This window comes from Falco peregrinus, chromosome 1, assembly GCF_023634155.1.
Source record: "Falco peregrinus isolate bFalPer1 chromosome 1, bFalPer1.pri, whole genome shotgun sequence".
In the NCBI taxonomy this organism is placed as follows: domain Eukaryota; kingdom Metazoa; phylum Chordata; class Aves; order Falconiformes; family Falconidae; genus Falco; species Falco peregrinus.
The window spans coordinates 65801582-65820664 of NC_073721.1; the positions used below are offsets into that span (position 1 = coordinate 65801582).

Below are 19083 nucleotides of genomic sequence, written 5' to 3' on the forward strand. Positions count from 1 at the left end.
TTTATACATTAATAGCTCTGTGGGGTAGAGAAAATGCTTATCTTTTGCCTAGCATTGCAACAAGGTCCTAGGTCACGCTGCTAAACTAATGAACTGGTGCCTCTTAGAATCACTAGTGATGGACATAAAGGTCAGATGAAGATTTTAATAAATTGTTCTCCTCCTCTGCCAGGATAAAATCTAATTGATATATACTCAGGAACTTCAGCTGTGAAAGGAAGCGACCAAGGTCGTCCTCTCTTCTTTCATTCTGAATGTCTGGCATAAGAAATACATCAGAATAACAGCTCAACTGGGGCAACTCATAAAATGGAACATAGCATTTTGCAGTATGCAGACAAAATGATACTAAACGCTCAAATATAAGCATTTTTTTACGTTCCGTAAGGAATCAGTTAATCTAGTGATGTGTCAAACTATATGATTACACTAAGTTTTATGTATTAAGAGTTGAAGGAATCTAAGGAAATGGCTGTGAGACGTGACTTTGTGTCTAAGCAAAGTATTTAGGAACTAATATCCTAAATGCTTTCACCTACTGAAAAACTGAGAAATCAGGTTTATTGTGGTTTGGAAAAAACTGTGTGTGCCTTAGCTTGCTCATCTAGTCAAGGGTATCAGATCTTTATCTCCTCTTTTGAGACATGCCACTGTGGATATCAAAAGACTTCTAGAGAAATTGTAAAAAAAAATGTTAGATATTTGTGGAAAAAATAAATAAAATACTGATTTTTTTCCCTTCCATCCTAATATGAATAATTTAGATGGAGAAAAAAGCAAAACAACCAGTTGTTGGAGGCTGGTACTAGCAAGCCCTCTTCTGATGCATTTTGTTTTTTCCAAGCCGCTCCCGGATGGCAGCTCCCACCTCTGGGCACTGGCACCCTGGGTCCCCGCTTGCCACCTTTCTCCTTGCTGCCGCCTGGCCTGGGGAAGGGAAGCCTTCCCACCTGGCGATCAGCCTGCTGCAGCAGCTGTTCCTCTTGGGTGCTGGTGATTTTCCATTGGCCGTTTCTGACTAGTTTTGAAGTGAGTTCGCTAGGAACTAAACACCACACCTGTGTCCTTCTCAGACTCATTCTTTGTGTCACCACCAGTGAGCGGTGGGTTCATTTACTTTTTCTCTTCCGTAAATGAGGAGTTCACAGCCACCTCCTAAGCCCTGTAAGTTCCTCACACCTACACACAAAAAGCCCAGCCGCTTGGCTACGATTAAAACATTTCCAGTAGGAATGGTGCCACTTGTAAGATCTGTGTTCTTGGTTTACGCTGCCTACAAACAGGAGAATCCCATTTCCTGCTTGCAGGGACTGGCCAGGTGTCACGAGAAAGCCCTGTGGAGCCTGCAGCTACCCCATCTGGCCACCCCCCTTCTCCTGTGCCCTCACCTGCACCTTCCAACTCCAAGGGGGGCACATTCAGTGCTGGAAACCCTGTCACTCTGGGATCCCATCAACTTGCTCGTAACTGAGAAAAGAACAGCTGCGGGTTTGGCCATGAACCCCCCCAGATATACCAGAGTTGTGCCAGGCTGCTGTGAAGAGTTCTCCTCTCCTTTGAGTTTGTATTCCAGTTTGTACAATTTCATGAGAAAGCCACGCTGTGGCTGTTATGGTCTTAAAGGAGATGAGGCTAGAAGGAATGTATTTGCCTTATTAGCCTTGAACAGCTTCAGACTTCCCTACTGCCAAATTCCCGGCACGTTCGGTAATAAACTGTGGCTTGTAAACATGTCAGCACTTAATGGGGCCTCGAATCAAGTACTCATTCATCCCACCAGCTACTGTTGGTGCCAAAACTGGTTCAGTGCTTATTATTTTACATCATTTATACTGAGGACTTTGTGACCTTTCCTAAGGGGCTAAAACCAAAACTGTAACACAAGAGGCTTTCTGATAAAGGTTGACTAACACATACAATTAGAAATCTCTCCGTTATGGGTGATGCTCAGTGAACCTAATCCTTTGTACACACTTTGAAGTTTATGTAGCCTACATGGTGTAATATGGGCTGTACGGAGAGGAAGACAAAATCCATTTCCCCAAGGATAGGGTATTTTTGGTGGTTTGATTCCCCAAGTTTCTACATAGTTCTCATAGTTCTCAAGTAGTCCAGTCACTAGAGACCATGGTAGGGTTATATTCAGATACAGAACAAAATGCCACAAAAGCCAGTGGAAGGTTTGACCCTGAAGCAGAGGATCGTTGTCAGCTTTGATTTTATTGCCAAAGTTTGTAAATATTTTTTCTAGTGTAGGCCAAACAACTGTGGCTATCTGCATACTTGCTTGTTTGTGGCACCGGCTAACATTCTTCTCTGATTTCAGTCTGGTTATCTTAATGTGGGTTGGGTATGAAGACACTTTCTTAGACCTTTCCTTTTAAAGAATACCCTTGTTTTAATTGCCCGAGTCATCGGCCCTTAACGTTGCAGATCCTTCCTCTGGAGAACACCCTCCATTTTCTGACTAGTAACCAACGATGGTTTCTAGAGATTTGCTTACTGCAGCAGGAGATGGGAGACCACAGCCCAGTTCTGTGCGTTGCCAGAGGCATCTGTGGGACATCCATGAGACTTGAGACAAGTCACTGTGTCTATGCTCTGCCGTGTTTTATAACTGGGGATTTGAAAATGAGACTGGTGGGGCTATTTATATACATTATAATATCAGCTCACATCCTACCTGTGGATGGCCATTTTGCTAATCACCGTACACAAATAGGGTAAGAAAGAGGCAGGTTGTCCCCCAAAAACTATTCGGTCTCAGTATAACCTGTGAGACAGCAGCTGGTCAACAAGGGAGCAGTTTGGCTGCACTCGTCAGCACAAAAGGCAGGGTTGGCATGGGTGTTGACTTCGTTGCAAGTGCCCATCTTAGAGTTTGGAAGGTGGCCACCGAGATCCCACATTAGAAGAGCCTGTTCGGTGTAAAAAGCTGTAGCCGCGTTCAGTGTGATCTGTTTGCCTTTGGGTGTTGTACACATTTGAACATGGGATGAAGCAAAACATTAACAACATGGACTTCAACCAGGACTTCTCTTTTCACATGAAACCGTCCGCTTTCAGCACGCAACAGGTCTCGGCTTGCACAGGCCACGGCATGCTGACAGCGGGGTGTGAGGGGCTGGTTTTGCAGGGCTGCTACGACTGAGGGAGCCTGGCCCGCATCTCACTGTCACACCAGCACCCGGCTGCAGCACCTTGGCTGTTGTCACCCGCGTTTGCAAAACCTGTGTAATTATTAACTCATCCGGAGCAAATGGGCCTTTATTTGCTCCGTGGCTTTCCAGGTGGGAAAAAACTCCTGGAAATTTTCCTTTCTGTTTAGATTTCTGCAGGATGGCAGGTGCGCGTCTGAAAACGCATTTTTCAGGGTGGCAGGGCCAGACAGCTGCCGGCATCCCGCCCGGGGTCACGTCATCCCGCCCGGGGTCACAGCTCCCGAACCCCGGCCGCGCCACTGCCCCACAGCGGCCCAGGCCGCCCCACCCCGGCCGGGCCCGCAGCGAGGGGGCGGCCCCACAGCAGCGTCAGGCCGGGCCGTAGCCGCCCTCCAGGCCGCAGCCGCCCGCTAGGCCCCGGCCGTCCCTAGCGCGGCCCCAGCGCGCAGCCGGCCCACCGCGGTGAGTGCGTGCGCAATGGCGGGGCCCGCACCGCGGCCGCGCCGTCAGGTCGTTGCTGAGGCGGGGCCGGCGCGTCGCGTCGCCTCGCTGGGGCCGGGCCGGGGGCGGCGGAGGCCGTGCAGCGCCGGGCGGTATGATCGGCACCGTGCTCTGCTACGTGCTGCTGCCGGCGGCGCGGCTCCTCCGGGCCCTCCGAGGTAACCCGGCCCCGGGCGGGTGGCGGCGGCGGCGGCGGGGGCCGGCAGGAGCGGGGGGCGGGTGCCCCTCGGCTCCCCGCGGCCCGGCCTGAGGCGTTACGGCCCGGGGGGCCTGGGCGGCCGGCAGCCAGCGCCCTCGCGTAGCGCCGCGGCCCGCCGGGTCGCCCGGCCTGGGCAGAGGCGCGGCGGGCGGGCCCGGGGCCGCTGCCCGCGGGCGGCGGTGCCGGGCCGGGGCTGCTGGGGCCGGGCGGCTGCTGGGGCCGGGCAGGGGACAGCTGCCGGCTGCTGCGGCGCAGTGCAGGTGGCGGGGTGCGTGGGGCTGCAGCCTCCCGCCCGCACTTGCGCTGCAGGCCAGGGGGGATCTGTGGAGCTGCGCTGCGCGGAGGCCTGTGCCTCCACAAGGACCTGCGGGTGGCTCATGGGTGGGCTTTGTGCGCATCAGCATTGCTCAGAGCTCCGAGACCCTGCTGCTTCTTCACAGCCCCTGGTGACTGCGGTGGGGCAAAGCCGCCCTTCTGCCCGAACCTGCCCCCGGGCCTGTGGCAGCTGCTGCGAGCAGCTTGAGTCCTCTCACATTCAGCTCTTGTTCTGCAGTAACAGGCTCTTGTCACAGCCTGGCTGGCGTTGTGTGAAAATAATTACCTTGGTGCATTGGTGTTTTTGATGTTCGTCAGCTTAGTTACAAAACTACAGAGGGGACTGTGGTTTGTAAAGCTCCGTTTCTGACACCTACAGAAAGCTTTGGCGCGCAGTGTACAGTAAAAGCGCACAGGGATGTTGCTGACTCCTGTATGTTACTGCTGTGGCTGACTGGCACAGTGACAGCAGAGAAAAAGTGATTTGTAGAAACAGAAATTGCTAGTCAATGGTAGGGAGTAGTGTCTGCACAGAATTCATAGCAAAATGTAAATGCCATCAACTCTTGTATAGATGCAAATAAAGAGTCCCAGTCTTTTTCTGCTTTACCCCACCAGTATTCATATATTGAAGCGTGACATTAACAACAGGGATTTTTTAATGTCTTACTTTGTCTTAGTAAGTCATTAACTTAGTAAGTTTACAGATGTCAGTCATCAGGTGATCCATAGTTCTTCTGTGCGTATATTCTCTCAAATAAGGCTCTTGACTGCACACATTGGTCCCTCTGTGTCTATTTTTTACGTCTTAATAACAGAACAGATTTTCTTCTCTGACACATTTTGTGATATGTTTTATCCTTTTAGCTGAGCACTACTTTCTTACTCAGTCCCTGGGAAGAAACTTGCTCCAAGTGGTGATCTACAAGAGCTTGGCTTCTTAGCCCATACACTCCATCAGCTAACTTCTACAGACTGTGCCTTTACCTCTGTTGCTGAGTGCTGATAGTTTCCACAAGGCCTTTTAGCTTGGCTGATGGGCCGTGGCGCTGCGTAAGTTAGAGCTGCATTCCCTAGAGCTGGTAAAGCCATTGCCATCCTGTATAGTTTCAGTGACTTTGAATAGTATTACTAGAATTGGACTGTGGCCACACATTCAGGAGGAGGCAGGGTAAGTTATTCAGACTGTAACTGGTTTTCTTCAGAGAAGTCATTTATTTGGGTTGCCGTACTGAATGGTTGTATTGCACAGTGTTACAGCAAATCTATAGGAAAATGAGTGATTTAGAAAGGATTTCCATCTGTCTTATGTTGGTTTTGTTTGTTTTAATGGCAGATGCTTTCTTTACCTGTCGAAAGAATGTGCTTCTGGCGAAGAGCACGTCCACCCAGATAGAAGGTGTCTTTGCTGCGACCAGAGGAAGTTCAGTCCCAGAAGAACAAGAAGCTCTTCTCCAGCAGTGGCTGGAGGAAGGAGCAGGGAACTTACCAGACAGTGAGAGAGTTCCGGCAGTGGGGAAAGTATCAGTTACGCTCACTAGTGACTGGTTAGAAGGTTCAGAGCTATTGATGACTAGCCTCAGTGACCTGAGTTCAGCTCCAGAAGTCACGCAGTGCCCTGGTCAGCAGCTCACAGAGCTACACGGCTTGGCTTCTTCAGAACCGCAAGATGATGCAGTGACTGAACTGGCAAAATCACCAGCAGAGGAAGCAGTGGCTGTAACAGGCAGCGCCTCTTGGGCGACTGTGGTGCCACAGACGGATCACCAGATAGCTGGCTGTGCTGCTATCGGTGTAGAAGTGCAGAATGAAGACCCAGCTGTGCTGGCCTGGAGTTTAGCATGTGATGCAAAGCCAGTGCCAGTGAAGCCCCCAGCCTGGCCCATTCAGGATACAGTACAATTTTGTCCTCTCCTGACAGAGGTACCCTACCATGGTCAGTAGTTAACAGCCCTGAATCTAACGTTCAGTTTGGGATTTGTATTTGTAGTGAATGTGGTCAGTTTATTGTGTCCGTGCTTGCTTTCAGTAAGACATTGATTGTATCTGTCCATGCAGAATTGACAGGATCTGCTAGTGAAAACTATAAAGTGAGTTTTTGCTGAGGGAGGGCTGGTCACAGCTAGTAGTCTCTGTGCTATTAGATTGTCTGGTGTGAACATCAATATATGTTCATTTCCCAGGAAGTGTTCTCAAGTGCTGGCTTTATAATGTTAAAAGCACCCCAAAACTGGTCAAGTGTTTCAGTATGCTTGACTCTGGACTATTATGCCGTCCCCATTGACAACTATCCAAAGGCAAAAAGAGCACCTGAAAACCAGAGCAGGTGAGGGTTTGCTCAGAGGGTAGAACGCCCTGGCTTAGAGAATGAAAATGGCTATTTCCTGCATCCCAAGGAGAACAAAATTATCAGCAGGGTACCCAGCAGAGCTGTAACTTGGCTTTTTGTCTCTTGCGTATAGAGGTTTTATGGAGAGACTGGGAAGATCTTTCTGTCCAGCCCTGTATGCTAGAGCAGGTCTCGAAAAACACTCCTCTCTTCGAATTTCGAGTCATGTCTTACAACATCCTTGCTCAGGACCTGGTGGAGCAGGGCTTTGAACTCTACTTACACTGTCATCCAGACATCCTGAACTGGAACTACCGCCTTCCAAATCTTTTGCAGGAGATCCAGCACTGGGATCCTGATGTGAGTATGACAGAGCCCTTCCCACATCAGTGTCACCAGAATTTGAATTCCTTGTTTGATCTAACAGTATTTAGGGGGAGGGAAAGATGGGGGGGAAGTCCTGGGAAGATACTGCCTGCTTGGTAACTGAACACCGATTCCTCTGAGAGTACTTGAGGCCTTGTGTGTATGTTTTTTTGGTGTGTCTCTTGCTTTTACTGTGTTACTGTAGAAAATGGTCATACTTTGATGGCAGGGCTTAACTTCTTTAAGCAGCAGAAGTAGAGGAAGAAGAGATAATGTGTGTTTGGGGAGAAAAGAACCAGGTTTATGAGGCAGCACAGGAGGGGAAGCCTGCATGGAAGAGGACTTCATGACTTTATTCTTTGAGTCCTCTTTGATGAAGGATTTCCTGCCTCATCACTGGAAAACTGAGTGGTAAATTAATGTGACCCAGAAAGTTACTGCTCTCAGTCTGGGAATACAGGACAGAGTTGCAGTGATGACCTTCTTGGTTGCAGGGTTGACATGTGAGTGGACGTGGTTACTAGCAAATAATGGTGGAGCGAGTGAGGTCTCTGCCTTCCTTCTAGGTTCTGTGTCTCCAGGAGGTGCAAGAGAACCATTACTGTGAGCAGCTGGAACCGGCGTTCAAGGAGATGGGTATGTCCTGCTTTTGTGTGTCTGTACCTCCAGTTCATGGAACTGGCCAAGCAGTGCTTCCTACTTAACGTCTTCAAAGCACTTGGTCTTGAGAGAGCTCATCGTCTTTGTTGGGTGACTGCTGGCCCTACTTTTGAACTGTCTGCCTAGACCATTACCCTTTGTTTTGTAACTGATCTTTCTCAGAATTGACAGATCAGAGTCCTGTAAGGACAAGAAGAGGGAAAATGTCCTCAACGATAAATGGTAAACTGTGATTTGGGTATAATATAACTGAGAATTGGGTATAATGCTGTGCCCAAATGTAGTGAGAACCTCTTCTGCTACACAGACTTGCTGAACTCCCCAGCAGATGGGGGGAACCTGAAGTAGTGACTGGATAATCCTTTTAATAGGTGATGGTTTCTTTTCAGGCTTTGCGTGCGTCTATAAACGGAGAACTGGGACGAAGACAGATGGCTGTGCAGTGTGCTATAAGCACAGCAGGTTCCAGCTGATCAGCCTGAGCCCCATAGAATACTTCCGCCCTGGCCTAGATGTCCTCAATCGGGATAACGTGGGCTTGGTGCTGCTGCTACAGCCTCTGCTTCCAGAGGGCCTAGATCTGAAGGCAGTCAGTCCTTTGTGTGTGGCCAACACTCATGTTTTGTTCAATCCCCGGCGGGGAGATATCAAACTGGCCCAGATGGCCTTGCTTCTAGCAGAGATTGACAAGGTTGCAAGAACTGCTGAAGGCAGCCACTATCCTGTCATCTTATGTGGAGACCTGAACTCTGTACCTGATTCTCCACTCTACAAATTCATCCGGAACGGTGAACTTTCCTACCATGGGATGCCAGCCTGGAAGGTAGGTACCAGCCAGAACTGAGATTGGGTAGTTCTTTATTGCGTGCTGCTAGAGAAATGCATGGCTGCATTCTTTCTCTTGTAAGGAGGTAGTCCAGATACTGAATTCAGTTACTCAGCAGCCTTCCCCGATGCCTCCAGTGCTGCTGGGAAAGAAACCGACAAATGTGTGTGTGTTGTTTCCGCCACTGCTTTTTTGGTTTCTCTTGAGGCAGACCAGTTAAAAAGAGACCACTTAATTTCAGGTCCTTGTTTTCCCTTTCTGTGGGATTTTTGCTCTTGCGTGACTGGAAGTGTAGGGAAGCACAACTCCACCAAGACTTAGTGAAATTTTATGTGGATGTCTGATCTGAAAATGGTTTGAAATGAGCACCTGTGTTAGAGTTTCTTGTTACCTGTTACTGTGTATCCATGATCAAATACAACATTAGCTTTCAAGCTAAATCATCAGTTCAATAATAGATGCCTGCAAAGTATCTGGTCAAGTGACTTTTAGCTAATTGTATCTATCCCCCACAGCTGAAGGGTTATATCTGCACCATATTCTGAATAGTTTAGTCATGCCTTTCTATGAGGGCATTCTCCCGTCTTGCTCTTGGCAAGTGTATGTATGTACATTGTCTCTATCTTGCAAAAGTTCTGCTCGGTGTGCTGATATTTCCTCTCCCTGTTTCTGGCCTCCTTGCAGGTGTCTGGTCAGGAAGACTTTTCCCAACAGTGGCATTCACGGAAACTGCTGACTCCACTGTGGCCAAGCTCACTGGGTGTAACAGACAACTGCCAATATGTCACCCTGTGCCAGCCAAAGAAACCAGGTGAGCTCCAGTGTGCGCTGAGAACATGAATTTGATGAAGATGGACAGTTTGTGGCCCTTGCTGTCTCTCTGGCTTGGGCATGTGTTGCATGAGACAGCAAATATTCTCTTTTATCCATTTCCTTGGTTATAATTTTTTTGGAGTCTATTGCTGTAGCCCAGTTTCTGCCATTTTCTTTCTCTAGTCAGGAGCTGAATGTTTCCCTCTGTCTTTCATATTCCCATACTTAGGCTTTTGTGCAGTTGTAAACCATGTTCAGCAGCCACAGCTTTCAGCTGCACGTATTTGTGGGAGCAGTTTTGGGCAGTATTTGCACACCGCTATTAGCAAATCATTCTTAGGGGCCTAGTTACTATCATGACTGTTCTCTGCTGTCCTTAGGATTAAAAAAAAAAAAGAAGCCCACACTAAATAGCTTTTGTTGGAATCTTGATTGTAGAAGTTGTATTCAACATGATCTCTAGAGGTGTTTTTTCTTTTTTGGCAGACATTTCCTTGAGTTGCCTACTGCTTCGAAGTCCCTTGTCTCAGAGGGGACATGATTTGTTTCATCAAGGTGCTGACCATGACTGTTGCGTTAGCTAAGGGGGTAACAATAACTGTGCTTTGTTCTACATTTACTCATCTCTTCTGTTCTACATGTAGGTTATTAAGTGATTCCCATTCTCATGGGGTCAGGGTGCTTGGGCACAAAAACCTCTCTTAAACTTAAGAGGTCTAAAGGACTAAAGAGTGTGCAGATGTTCCCTGTAGATGTGACTTTGCTGCAGTTATTTTCTTCTTTTAACATGTATTTTTCTCTGCAGGCAGATGTAAGTACAGCCGGGACTTCTTGCTCCAGTTTCGTTTTTGTGATGTTGCTTGTGAACGACCACCACAGCTGGACCTCTTGGAAGGTGTGACAGATGCTAAACCAGGTATTAATGGAATATTTTTCAGCTTGTGACTCTCCTAGCTTGGTTTTGATGAAAATGTGAGGTGGAGGCAATGCCTTGTGAGAAAAGGGGAAGGCAGAAGGGTGCCTTCTGTGGGTGTGTGGTTACTAATGGATTCCATGAGAGCTCAGAGGAGTACAATGTTACCACCCTCTTACATGCTGACTGTGTTCCTTGAGATGCACTGAGATTCAGCCTCTTTTGGAGGCTGTTTCTTATAAAGTGAAATATGTGTGTGTGTGTATATATATATATGTAAATATTTTGCTTTTTTTCTGCCTCAAGATTTTTGGTGGGGTAGAATAAACCTGAAGACTGTAATGTCACAGTGGCCCCAACATAGATGTCTCTGGAGGCTGGTACTCAGTAGACACTGCCTTACCTCTGGGCCTTGTGGCATGGCGGGTTCTGCTCTTTCCGTGCCTGTTCTGCCTTTCTAGACACCCTTAGAGTAAGCTGTAGGCTAAGGCAAATGAACTTCCTTTGAGAGCAAAGGTTGAAGTACCCTGAGCGCTGATAATATTAAATGCTTTAAGGACATGTCCTTAGCAGGATAGAATATGACTTCTCAGTTGTTTGCACTGATCTGCTCACAGGATGTTCCTGTTAGTCTTAGAGTTGGGGTTTCCTGTGAATATTTTTCTTTAAGGTGCCTGTGACTGGAAGCTATCTGCTCTTCTTGGGCAAAAAGATTCGTTGGTCTCAGGAGAAGCTTCTCAGACTTGGGATGAGCAGCCTGTTCCAGGATCTGTGTAGGTCTGGCTGGAATCTCTTTGCTCCTTTGCAGACCGCCCTGCAAACTGGCCCAAGCCTGCTGCCATGGTGAAAGACCCTGATCCCCAGCCATTTGTCCCAAGGTAATTTGGTGCACCTTCAACGGCCCCACTCTTCAAACCCATTCTTGCTTTCCTGAGCACTGAAAGTCTGGCTGAAGTAAAGGCTGAAAGGAATGTGGGGGTGGAAGAGAGTAAGGAGAGCTGTCTGGAAGGGTCAGGTCCACCTAGGGTTGTCTCAGCAGCTGGGCACTGTTCTGTCAGCATCGTGCTGGTGAAGTCAAGAATGAAGGCCATAGACAGAACTGGGTATTGGAGACAAAGAAAGTTCATAGTCTGCTTTGGTTTTGGTGTAAGTGGAGTGAATGATTCTGAAGGACTGTTCATAAAGTAGAAACAGTTTGGTCAGTTGCATCAGCAAGGGAACATCCAAATTCAGCTGTGACTGCAGTACTGAACACTGCATCGTTCTCTTTCCTTCCTTGGTAAACAGTGGCTCTTCATGTGCAGGTCTTCAGGTGTTATCCAGCACGGCCTCAAGCTGACTTCTGTCTACAGCCACTTCCTGCCACAGAAGGGACGCCCAGAGGTCACCACGATGCCCATGGGGCTTGGAGCCACTGTTGATTATATCTTCTACTCAGCAGAGCCTGTGGAGAATGGGAACAGGGGAGGTGAGTGTGGCGGTGCGGGGCTTATCCCTGTGATGTTGGGAGAGGGCTGTGAGCCATGCCAGAATGCAGCTTGGTGGGGTGGATCTACACGGTGTGACATTGGCTGAAGTGATGCACTAAGTGGCAGCAGCATTTGCTCAAGTATCATGAGAAGACGCTGTTTATTTTTGCTGTGGAAAAACTGAAGCTGCTTAGCTTAGGTTCACGTAGACTTTTGAGGAAGCTAGAACAGGGTGAATTCTGTTCTTTTATATAAGTATCTTGTGCTCCTGGTAACAGGCGTTGCTGGCTTCTTAAGTTCAAGGCTTGGACTTCTGTCTGACTGAGACCACACACTGGCTTTAGAAGGTGGTGTCTCTGGGTTACCTTACCATGGCACCACCCCTCTGCTACCTGAAACAGGAGTTACGTTGGTGAAAGACTGCATGTAATTGCATCCAGGAACTGTCTCTCGGCTGATTTGGATCGTGTTGGAATCAGTTTTGGGGAGGAGGTTAGGAATGAAGAGATGGATTCCTCCTGAGGGGAGAATGTGAAGCTATCACTGGGACTTAGTACCATGAAAAGAACTTCCCATGTAAGCAACTGCCTGGTGAATTTAGTACATACTTGATTCCTGTGCCTGCAAGAATATGAAGCCATGGAACAGCAGTGTTACAGGATGCTCACTGTTTTCACATCTAGACTCAAAGGTGCATGCAGTGTTTGTGCAGGCTGTCTTCGTTCATCAGGGAACAAATAGGAGTTAACCTACAGCACCATCTCTGGCTGATGCTTCTTTCTGTTGTTTTCTGTTTTCTTTGTCAGGTCGAAGGCTGTACAAGGATGGAGCCCTGAAGCTGCTTGGCCGCCTTTCCCTTCTCTCTGAAGATGTCCTGTTGCTGGCAAATGGCTTACCAAATCCTTTTTGCTCATCTGATCATCTCTGCCTGTTGGCTAGCTTTGGCTTGGAGATCTCCAGCCTCAGAGAGGGTTAGTTTTGGTTCCCTTTCCCTAAAGAAAAGCTGTTCTGAGTACAGCAGTTGAAGCTCTGGATTGCACAACCTGCTTGCAAGAAAACTTTTTTCCCTGTCATGCCCTAAAATTCCCTTTCTCCCCTCACACCTTCACAAAAATCAGGCATGGGGAAGTTGGAGTGCTTTTTGTGTTGGTGTTTTGTGGGTCTCTGCAAACCTGAGCTGTGTTCCCTGTGGGCTTCCAGTGTATTCAGGCATTACCATCCCTTAAAGGGATCCTTGTTCCACTGCTTTGTTTAGCAGATGTTTTAGTGCTGCGGGAACCCACATAACTCCCATGTTTATTTGTCCCTGTGTGAGATCTTCAAGCAGCTGAGAAAGAGAGGGGCAGTGCTGCCTACTTCTGGTTAGGTAATTGCTACCAGGGAGTAGGGGATGTATATACACCTTCAGTCTTTCACACCAAAAAAATGGTTCTTTTAATTTCTCAGTGATGGTTTATGAAGTATGTTCCTTCCAGGACTAGTTGTTATGTTGCCTTTGAAAGTGTTGGCTCTGCTATCTGCTTGGAAACGGCTTTTACTTAATAATGTGTAAGGGCTGTCTTCCTGGAAGAAGGTTTGTGTAGTTGAACGGTTTCTACAAGAAGCTGCCTGCTGTGACTGATGGACCAGGGAATGGGATTGCCAGGAATGAAGCCAGGGGTTCTACAGAGCTACCCGCAGGAGCTCTAGAACTGCAGCAAAAGCCTTGAGGAAGGCTCCCTTCCTTTCGAGCAGTCTTAGAACGGTGCCTAGTCTGGCACTTACAGGAAAAATATTTACAATCCTTCCAGTGAATATTGGGTAGAAAAAATGATCCTGTAAGGCATGACAACCCAGGAGGCTATAGCTCTGGGAGGTTCCAAGAGAGAGATGAAAGTGGAAGGCATGTGAAAGGCAGCAGAGCAGTCAGATGGAAGAGCTGATACTTGTCCCTTGCCCTGCTCTTTCTCTGTGCCCTTCCTATTCCCATTCAGCCTGCCAGGGGTCAGATAGCCAACCTGTGGCATCCTCCTGCACCAGACTGAAGTTCATGCTACTGCCTTCTTCTGGAGCCAGCCATGTTTAGGTAGGTAGAACCTGTACAACTGACTTTTGTCTTTTGACAGGTGTTGGGAGGGAGGGGAGAACTAACTTGGAGTGAGATTGTCAGTCGCTTGGATCCCAGTGTACCTTTTGCATTCTGTCAGTGTACTTTTGTCAGCAGAGGCTTGGCCAGTACAAAACCAATAGAACTGTACCTGTTCCTAGGGCAGGTTCCCCAGTTCAGCCTGACATTTGGTGCTCAGTTTTTTCTGTGAGAGATGGGAGCAATATTGACAGAAACATTATCAATCTTCTGTTCAAAAATGAGGTAGGGAAGTCTGGTCCCACCTCTGGTTTTTGTAGGAAGGTATGAGGAGACTTGAAGTACTGTTCTCTCTTCCTGGGTTATACTGGGGGACTTTTATGTTTTAAGCGTTACTTTCTTTATTGAATTTTTTTTTTTCTGATCTAAGAGAAAACCACAAAGTAATCGCAGCACCTTGTGCTTCTGGCAGCTGAACCCTCTGAGGACTTGCCCAACATGGCTTTGCTGGTTGGTATGTGAAAGAGGACAGGACAAATCAGCTACACAAGGTAGTAGTAAATGAGGGTTGAAGAGAGGGAAGAAGTGGGCCTAGCTGTTGTCTCCCAGCACATCCCAGAATCCCAGAGGAGTTTGCAAAGTGGTTTGCATTCAGGAACCCTTCCCCTTCTCCCAAAGAAAGCAAGTACTGCTGATCTTTGACATTTCACTTCTGTAAACTGTACAGAAACAAGGGGTGATGGGCAGGGGGATTGTGTTCTGTGCCCATGTGATTATGCAAGGACTGCAGATTCCGTTCTTGCCCCTGCCAGGTGCTGTGGTATTTTCCTGTTGGTGTGTGGATGGCTTTTGCTACCCCAGTTGGGATAAAATGCAGGAGTCTGTATAAGTGAACAGCAGTCTGGGGGTGAGTAAGTTTGCAGCGTTGTTTGCCCTTAGTTTCACAGGTAACGGTTCTGGCGTGGCACTGGTGTGTGTACATGGGGAGGAATGCAGAGCTGTGTATTTCTATGGCTGTGTTTATCTGACAGTTGCATTAATTTCTGCAAGTACCCTTATTCCGATTTTGTAAGTGGTTGTATTTGTAAAGGGAGTGAAGGAAAGGGAAATCAGTGAACTGAGAGTTTTATTTTCTGCCAGCATAACTCCCATGTTTATTTCTGCCTCTTTAAAAGAGGTTGACAGAAAGCAGCCTGATTGCAGATAACTGCCACCAGCTGCTAACATTGTAATAGGAGACTTGGAAGACACTACAGGTTTAAAAACAACCAACCAAAAGCAAAACAAAAACCACTGTGACCCATAGCGTTGGCACTTAGGGCTATCTGCTTCAGTTGTAATTGCTGGCTGTGTCTGACGGTCAGTTGATGAGGGGTGTGTGTGAAAGCAGCCCTCCTACCCACCTGTTGAGACCCTGCGCTGGCCGAAGCACCCTGCCAATCTTGGGATGTAACTGAGGCAGAGGAGCTGTGCTTCAACATCACAAGTGCTTCTTCCATTTTGTTTAAACCAAAGACTTGACTTTTCTTTTGGCTAACTTGTGTTAAGGCATCTCTCAGGGAGGTTTTAAGGTTCCAGCTATATTTTGTTGAAAAAGCTACTGTTCCACAGGTCAAGTTAATGCTTTCTCTTTCAATACATGAAATGGTATGGTATGAACTTGAAATGGTTCAGTAGCTGAACACTGGATATAGAGTCACGTGCTGAGAAACCTCAAGACAGTGCCTGCAAGTCCTCTTGATTCTTCTTTTTGAAGGTTAGAAAATGCCCAGAGGGACCTGTAGCTCCCAAAGCTGTGGCTCGTATGCTTCCTTGGGCATTCATAGATGAAACTATTGCAGAAATGCAGGACCACTGCTAGCGACACACAAAGCCAGAGCTGTAGAGTTGATTGCTGTGGTGGTTTTGATCAGTGCCCTGAAGCTGCGGTATAGACCCTTACAGAGTTGGCCTGTTTCAGGAAAGAAAAAACAACCGTGTTCTAGAGCAGTTTGGAGTTGAACGTCAAATGGATCTGGAGACCTGCGAGTGCTTCTGGCTGTGGGGTACTATAGAAGTTTGGAGGCGGGCTGGGTGGAAAAGAGTCCCTACCTCTAAAATAGCAACTATTATATATTTATAGGGAGAAAATAATGTGTTCTGTGATGCTTTAAGAATAGCACAGAGTGATATAATAAAGAGGCTGTGGTAATGAGTAACTCGTGGAAAGACACAGAACTGAGATTCCAGATGTCGCTCTTAACACTGTTTCCTGAGCTAAATGCATGACTAGCTGTCATTAGCACAGCTTTCTGATGAATTACAGAGGTCTGTAAACAGTTACGAAAGTGGAACAGCAGGAATATCTGCTATACTCAGAAAGGAAAGGTATCATAGAGGTAGGATCATCTACACCATCTTGATAGCGCTGTAGAGCTCAAGGAGACTGGTACTTAGGGGAAGGGATGCCAGAGACTGCTGGTGGTGTGTACACATACCCTGTTACCAGTCTTATAAACTGCAGGAGTGTGCAGCTGTAGAGGCAAACACGTATTTGACAAAGTATCTTTGCTGGACAACAGCTTAGACTGCACCACAGCTGCTAGGATGTTTTTAGTTATGCTATTTAGATAGAAGTTGGACTTCCTTCGCTTTCTCAGAGTTTTAAGTTCATCACTTCAGGAGGGTGCCCTTTATAATCAGTTTTCCCAATTACATGGGAGATGGGAGGAGTGGTAAACAATATAATTGCTCCACTTTTTTTCTTTTTCTTAATAAACGAAACTTGGCTGCTGCTTGAGGTCATCTTTCTCCATGCCTTTTCCTTATGAGGTCTCTCTCCAGCAGCTGTTTTCCCATGACTGCCATCTCCAGTTATCTTTCTGAGTTAACTGATGTTTATTTCTTTCTGCAGCTGTATTTCTTTAGTTAAAAGCTGGGTTTCTTTAGGGCTAAGTCTTCTAAACTCAGCATTGAAATAGCATCAAGCCATAAAATAGTGGGTTCCCTCACACCTGAGGAATTACGTGGGAGGGGTGAGAGGTCTGAAACCAACACTTACACAGGAACAACTCTTGTTTTATATAACAAAAAGAAAGTTTTAAGATTTATCATTAGCGCTTTGTATGCCACCTGCTCTGTGAAGCACAGGATAACCCTGAAATATACTGGGCCTTGGTTCCTTTTCTCTGAGGCATCTCTTAGAGGCTCTAAGAACAGTTCAGCATCTCGGAGAGAATCTTTTTTTAAGAGTAGATAAAGGTACGTGTCCTGCTTCTAATAGTATCTGAGAGGTGTTGGCAAACGGTCTGCAAAGCAGGGTGTTGCTACAGAGCAATTTCTTTTCCCATTGCCACCACCTCAGTAATAAAAGCTTATTGGATGTACTGTTAAGAATTTGCAGGCATATCCGTGGTTCATCCAAATGCAGATGCAGCCTTTTGTGGGCCATTTAAAGGAGGAGAACACAAGCCTTAGTAGGATACCATCTGCTTTCAGTAGGCTTCCTGTTGTGCAAGTTAATTGAATTGCTGGCTGTGACCTGCTCCTTACCAGCCTGTAGCTGCTTGGCCTGTAGTGCTTCCCCTAGTACCATCACACTGAAATAGGCAAGCTGCATGATCACTGCCGTTGAACGTACTGCGTGTTTCAAAGTATGATGCTGAGTTTCTACAGAAAACTCACCTGCTATAATGATAACCAAGATGACTGATTTAACAGCTGGCATGCCTCAAGCTCCTTCCTCTTGGCAGCCATACAAATTTGGCTTCTGATGAGGCAAGTTGTCCATCAGCTTCCACTGAAAATGCCATTCTAGTCTTGAAGCTCTTTTAAATTTATTTTTATATTTATTTATTTTATTTCAGATCTAGATTGCACATACTTGTGCTCTAAGGGAATAGGAATGCTGTATAGCAGAGCTGGAAAATTTTTCCTAACTTTGGTTAGACAAACACAGCATTTTTCAAGGTGCTGAGGTGACAAATGGGAGGACTAGACTAGATGCTGGCATGTGCTACAACAAAAGATGCATTTGTTCCATCCAGTCTTTCCTTTTAAGTACAAAAAAAGACTTGACTTCAAGCCTTAGCAATGTTACTTAGTTTTTTAGCCTTTTCTTTCTGGATGGGAAGCCTTCTACACCAGTCTTAAGTTTATTCAGTTATTGGCTGCTTCTGGGAGCTGGTCCTGAACAGGGGGGGTAGATGCACACAGTAGTTATTCTAAAGATATTCTTCTCCTCCCTTCCTCTCGCAGAATGAGGTGGGAGATGGGATGGTAGTCACTCTTTGCCAAAATAAAAATACAGACTGGGAAAGCCAACTCAGCTGAGTTAATTGATGTCTGTAATGGCCTGCTATCCACAGTGTGTCATACGCCTTTGCCTTCCATAATCCTGCAGTCTCTGCATGAATGGTGCTCTTAAGGCTCAGTCTCACTCTGAAATGAATGGATTTCTATGTGCTTTTAGGCACTTCTGCAGTCTTGGACTTCCCAGCATAGCAGCTGACTCGGTTTCTTTTTTTTTTTTTAATTACTGCTTCACTGAATTGTGTATCCTTTCTACAATAAAGGTTTTTCACTAAGGTACAAGTAGTGTAATCTCTGACTTCAAAGCCTAGAACGGCAGGAACTATCAGGAGCAGGGGGAAAGCCTGATCCAAGAGGGAGCAGAAAGTTATTTTTAATCTCAGCTGTGGCCAAGTGACTGTTTTGCTGTTCTCTGTTGTCTAGCAAACACCCTGACTTACGCATTTATAGGGGATTTAGGAGTTATCTGATTATTAGCAAAATCTGTAAGACATGGGGCAGAAGGTATTTTCAAACAAGCACCTGAAGTAGAGGTTTACAGAAATTACAACATTTTAGTCTTTTTTTTTTTGGCTAATATTATTAATTTTTAAGTATTTAATAGGGGAGCAAGAAGCCTTCAACTACTGCTGAAGTTCTATTTTCAACTCTTGGGCTTAAGCACAGGCCATGCAGGTTTATGAAGTGGCTACTTTCTTCTTTTGTGTCTTCATACCATCTACTAGATGCTGTGCAATTACTTCCCCTCAGGCATAAGTTGTTCATATAATTAACTTAGCTAAGAGGGACGATTGCATATGCCATTTGCTTTGGAGTAACAGGTTAGGGGATGTTTATTCCATTCCTCTACACACTGTACGCTTGCCTAGATCCTGGCCCTGGTCCCAGCTATTACTCATTTCCCTAGAGAGAAGGGGTATGTTATGCCTGAAAGATGATAGCCTGAATAAAGTTGGATCCCCCTTGCTGGGGAAATGCACTGAATCTTGCAGCTGACTGTCCTTTATTAACCCAGCCTTTGTCTTGAGAAGTCCTGGTGAGGTCATTCGTCTGGAAGGCCACTGAACTACAGACCTTAAGCAGAATTGCTTTTCAGGCCAGGAAGGGATACTGGATTAAATGTTGAAGAGTAGAACAGTGCAAGCAGAGGCTTGTGTTAACCCTTACAGTATTAAG

General features: G+C 46.7%; 1 protein-coding gene across 8 annotated transcripts in view; it reads left to right on the top strand.

The window, feature by feature from the left end:
- Positions 1-3270: 3270 nt before the first annotated feature.
- The window catches only part of ANGEL1 (angel homolog 1), a 31523-nt gene continuing 15710 nt past the window's right edge, over positions 3271-19083 (top strand). Inside the window, exons 1-12 of one of the 8 annotated variants that reach the window (XM_055811135.1) lie at positions 3681-3820; positions 5513-6112; positions 6639-6865; positions 7438-7507; positions 7921-8354; positions 9042-9168; positions 9976-10086; positions 10892-10961; positions 11388-11551; positions 12359-12523; positions 13526-13617; positions 14048-18189. In XM_055811135.1, coding sequence (XP_055667110.1) covers positions 3757-3820; positions 5513-6112; positions 6639-6865; positions 7438-7507; positions 7921-8354; positions 9042-9168; positions 9976-10086; positions 10892-10961; positions 11388-11551; positions 12359-12523; positions 13526-13617 — 2124 coding nt within the window. In that variant the 5' untranslated portion in view covers positions 3681-3756 and the 3' untranslated portion in view covers positions 14048-18189. Of the gene's footprint in view, positions 3347-3451; positions 3624-3680; positions 3821-4138; positions 5230-5512; positions 6113-6638; positions 6866-7437; positions 7508-7920; positions 8355-9041; positions 9169-9975; positions 10087-10753; positions 10962-11370; positions 11552-12358; positions 12524-13525; positions 18190-19083 lie in introns of those variants that run through there. The other 7 variants (XM_055811430.1, XM_055811237.1, XM_055811268.1 and 4 more) reach the window with 7 other exon arrangements.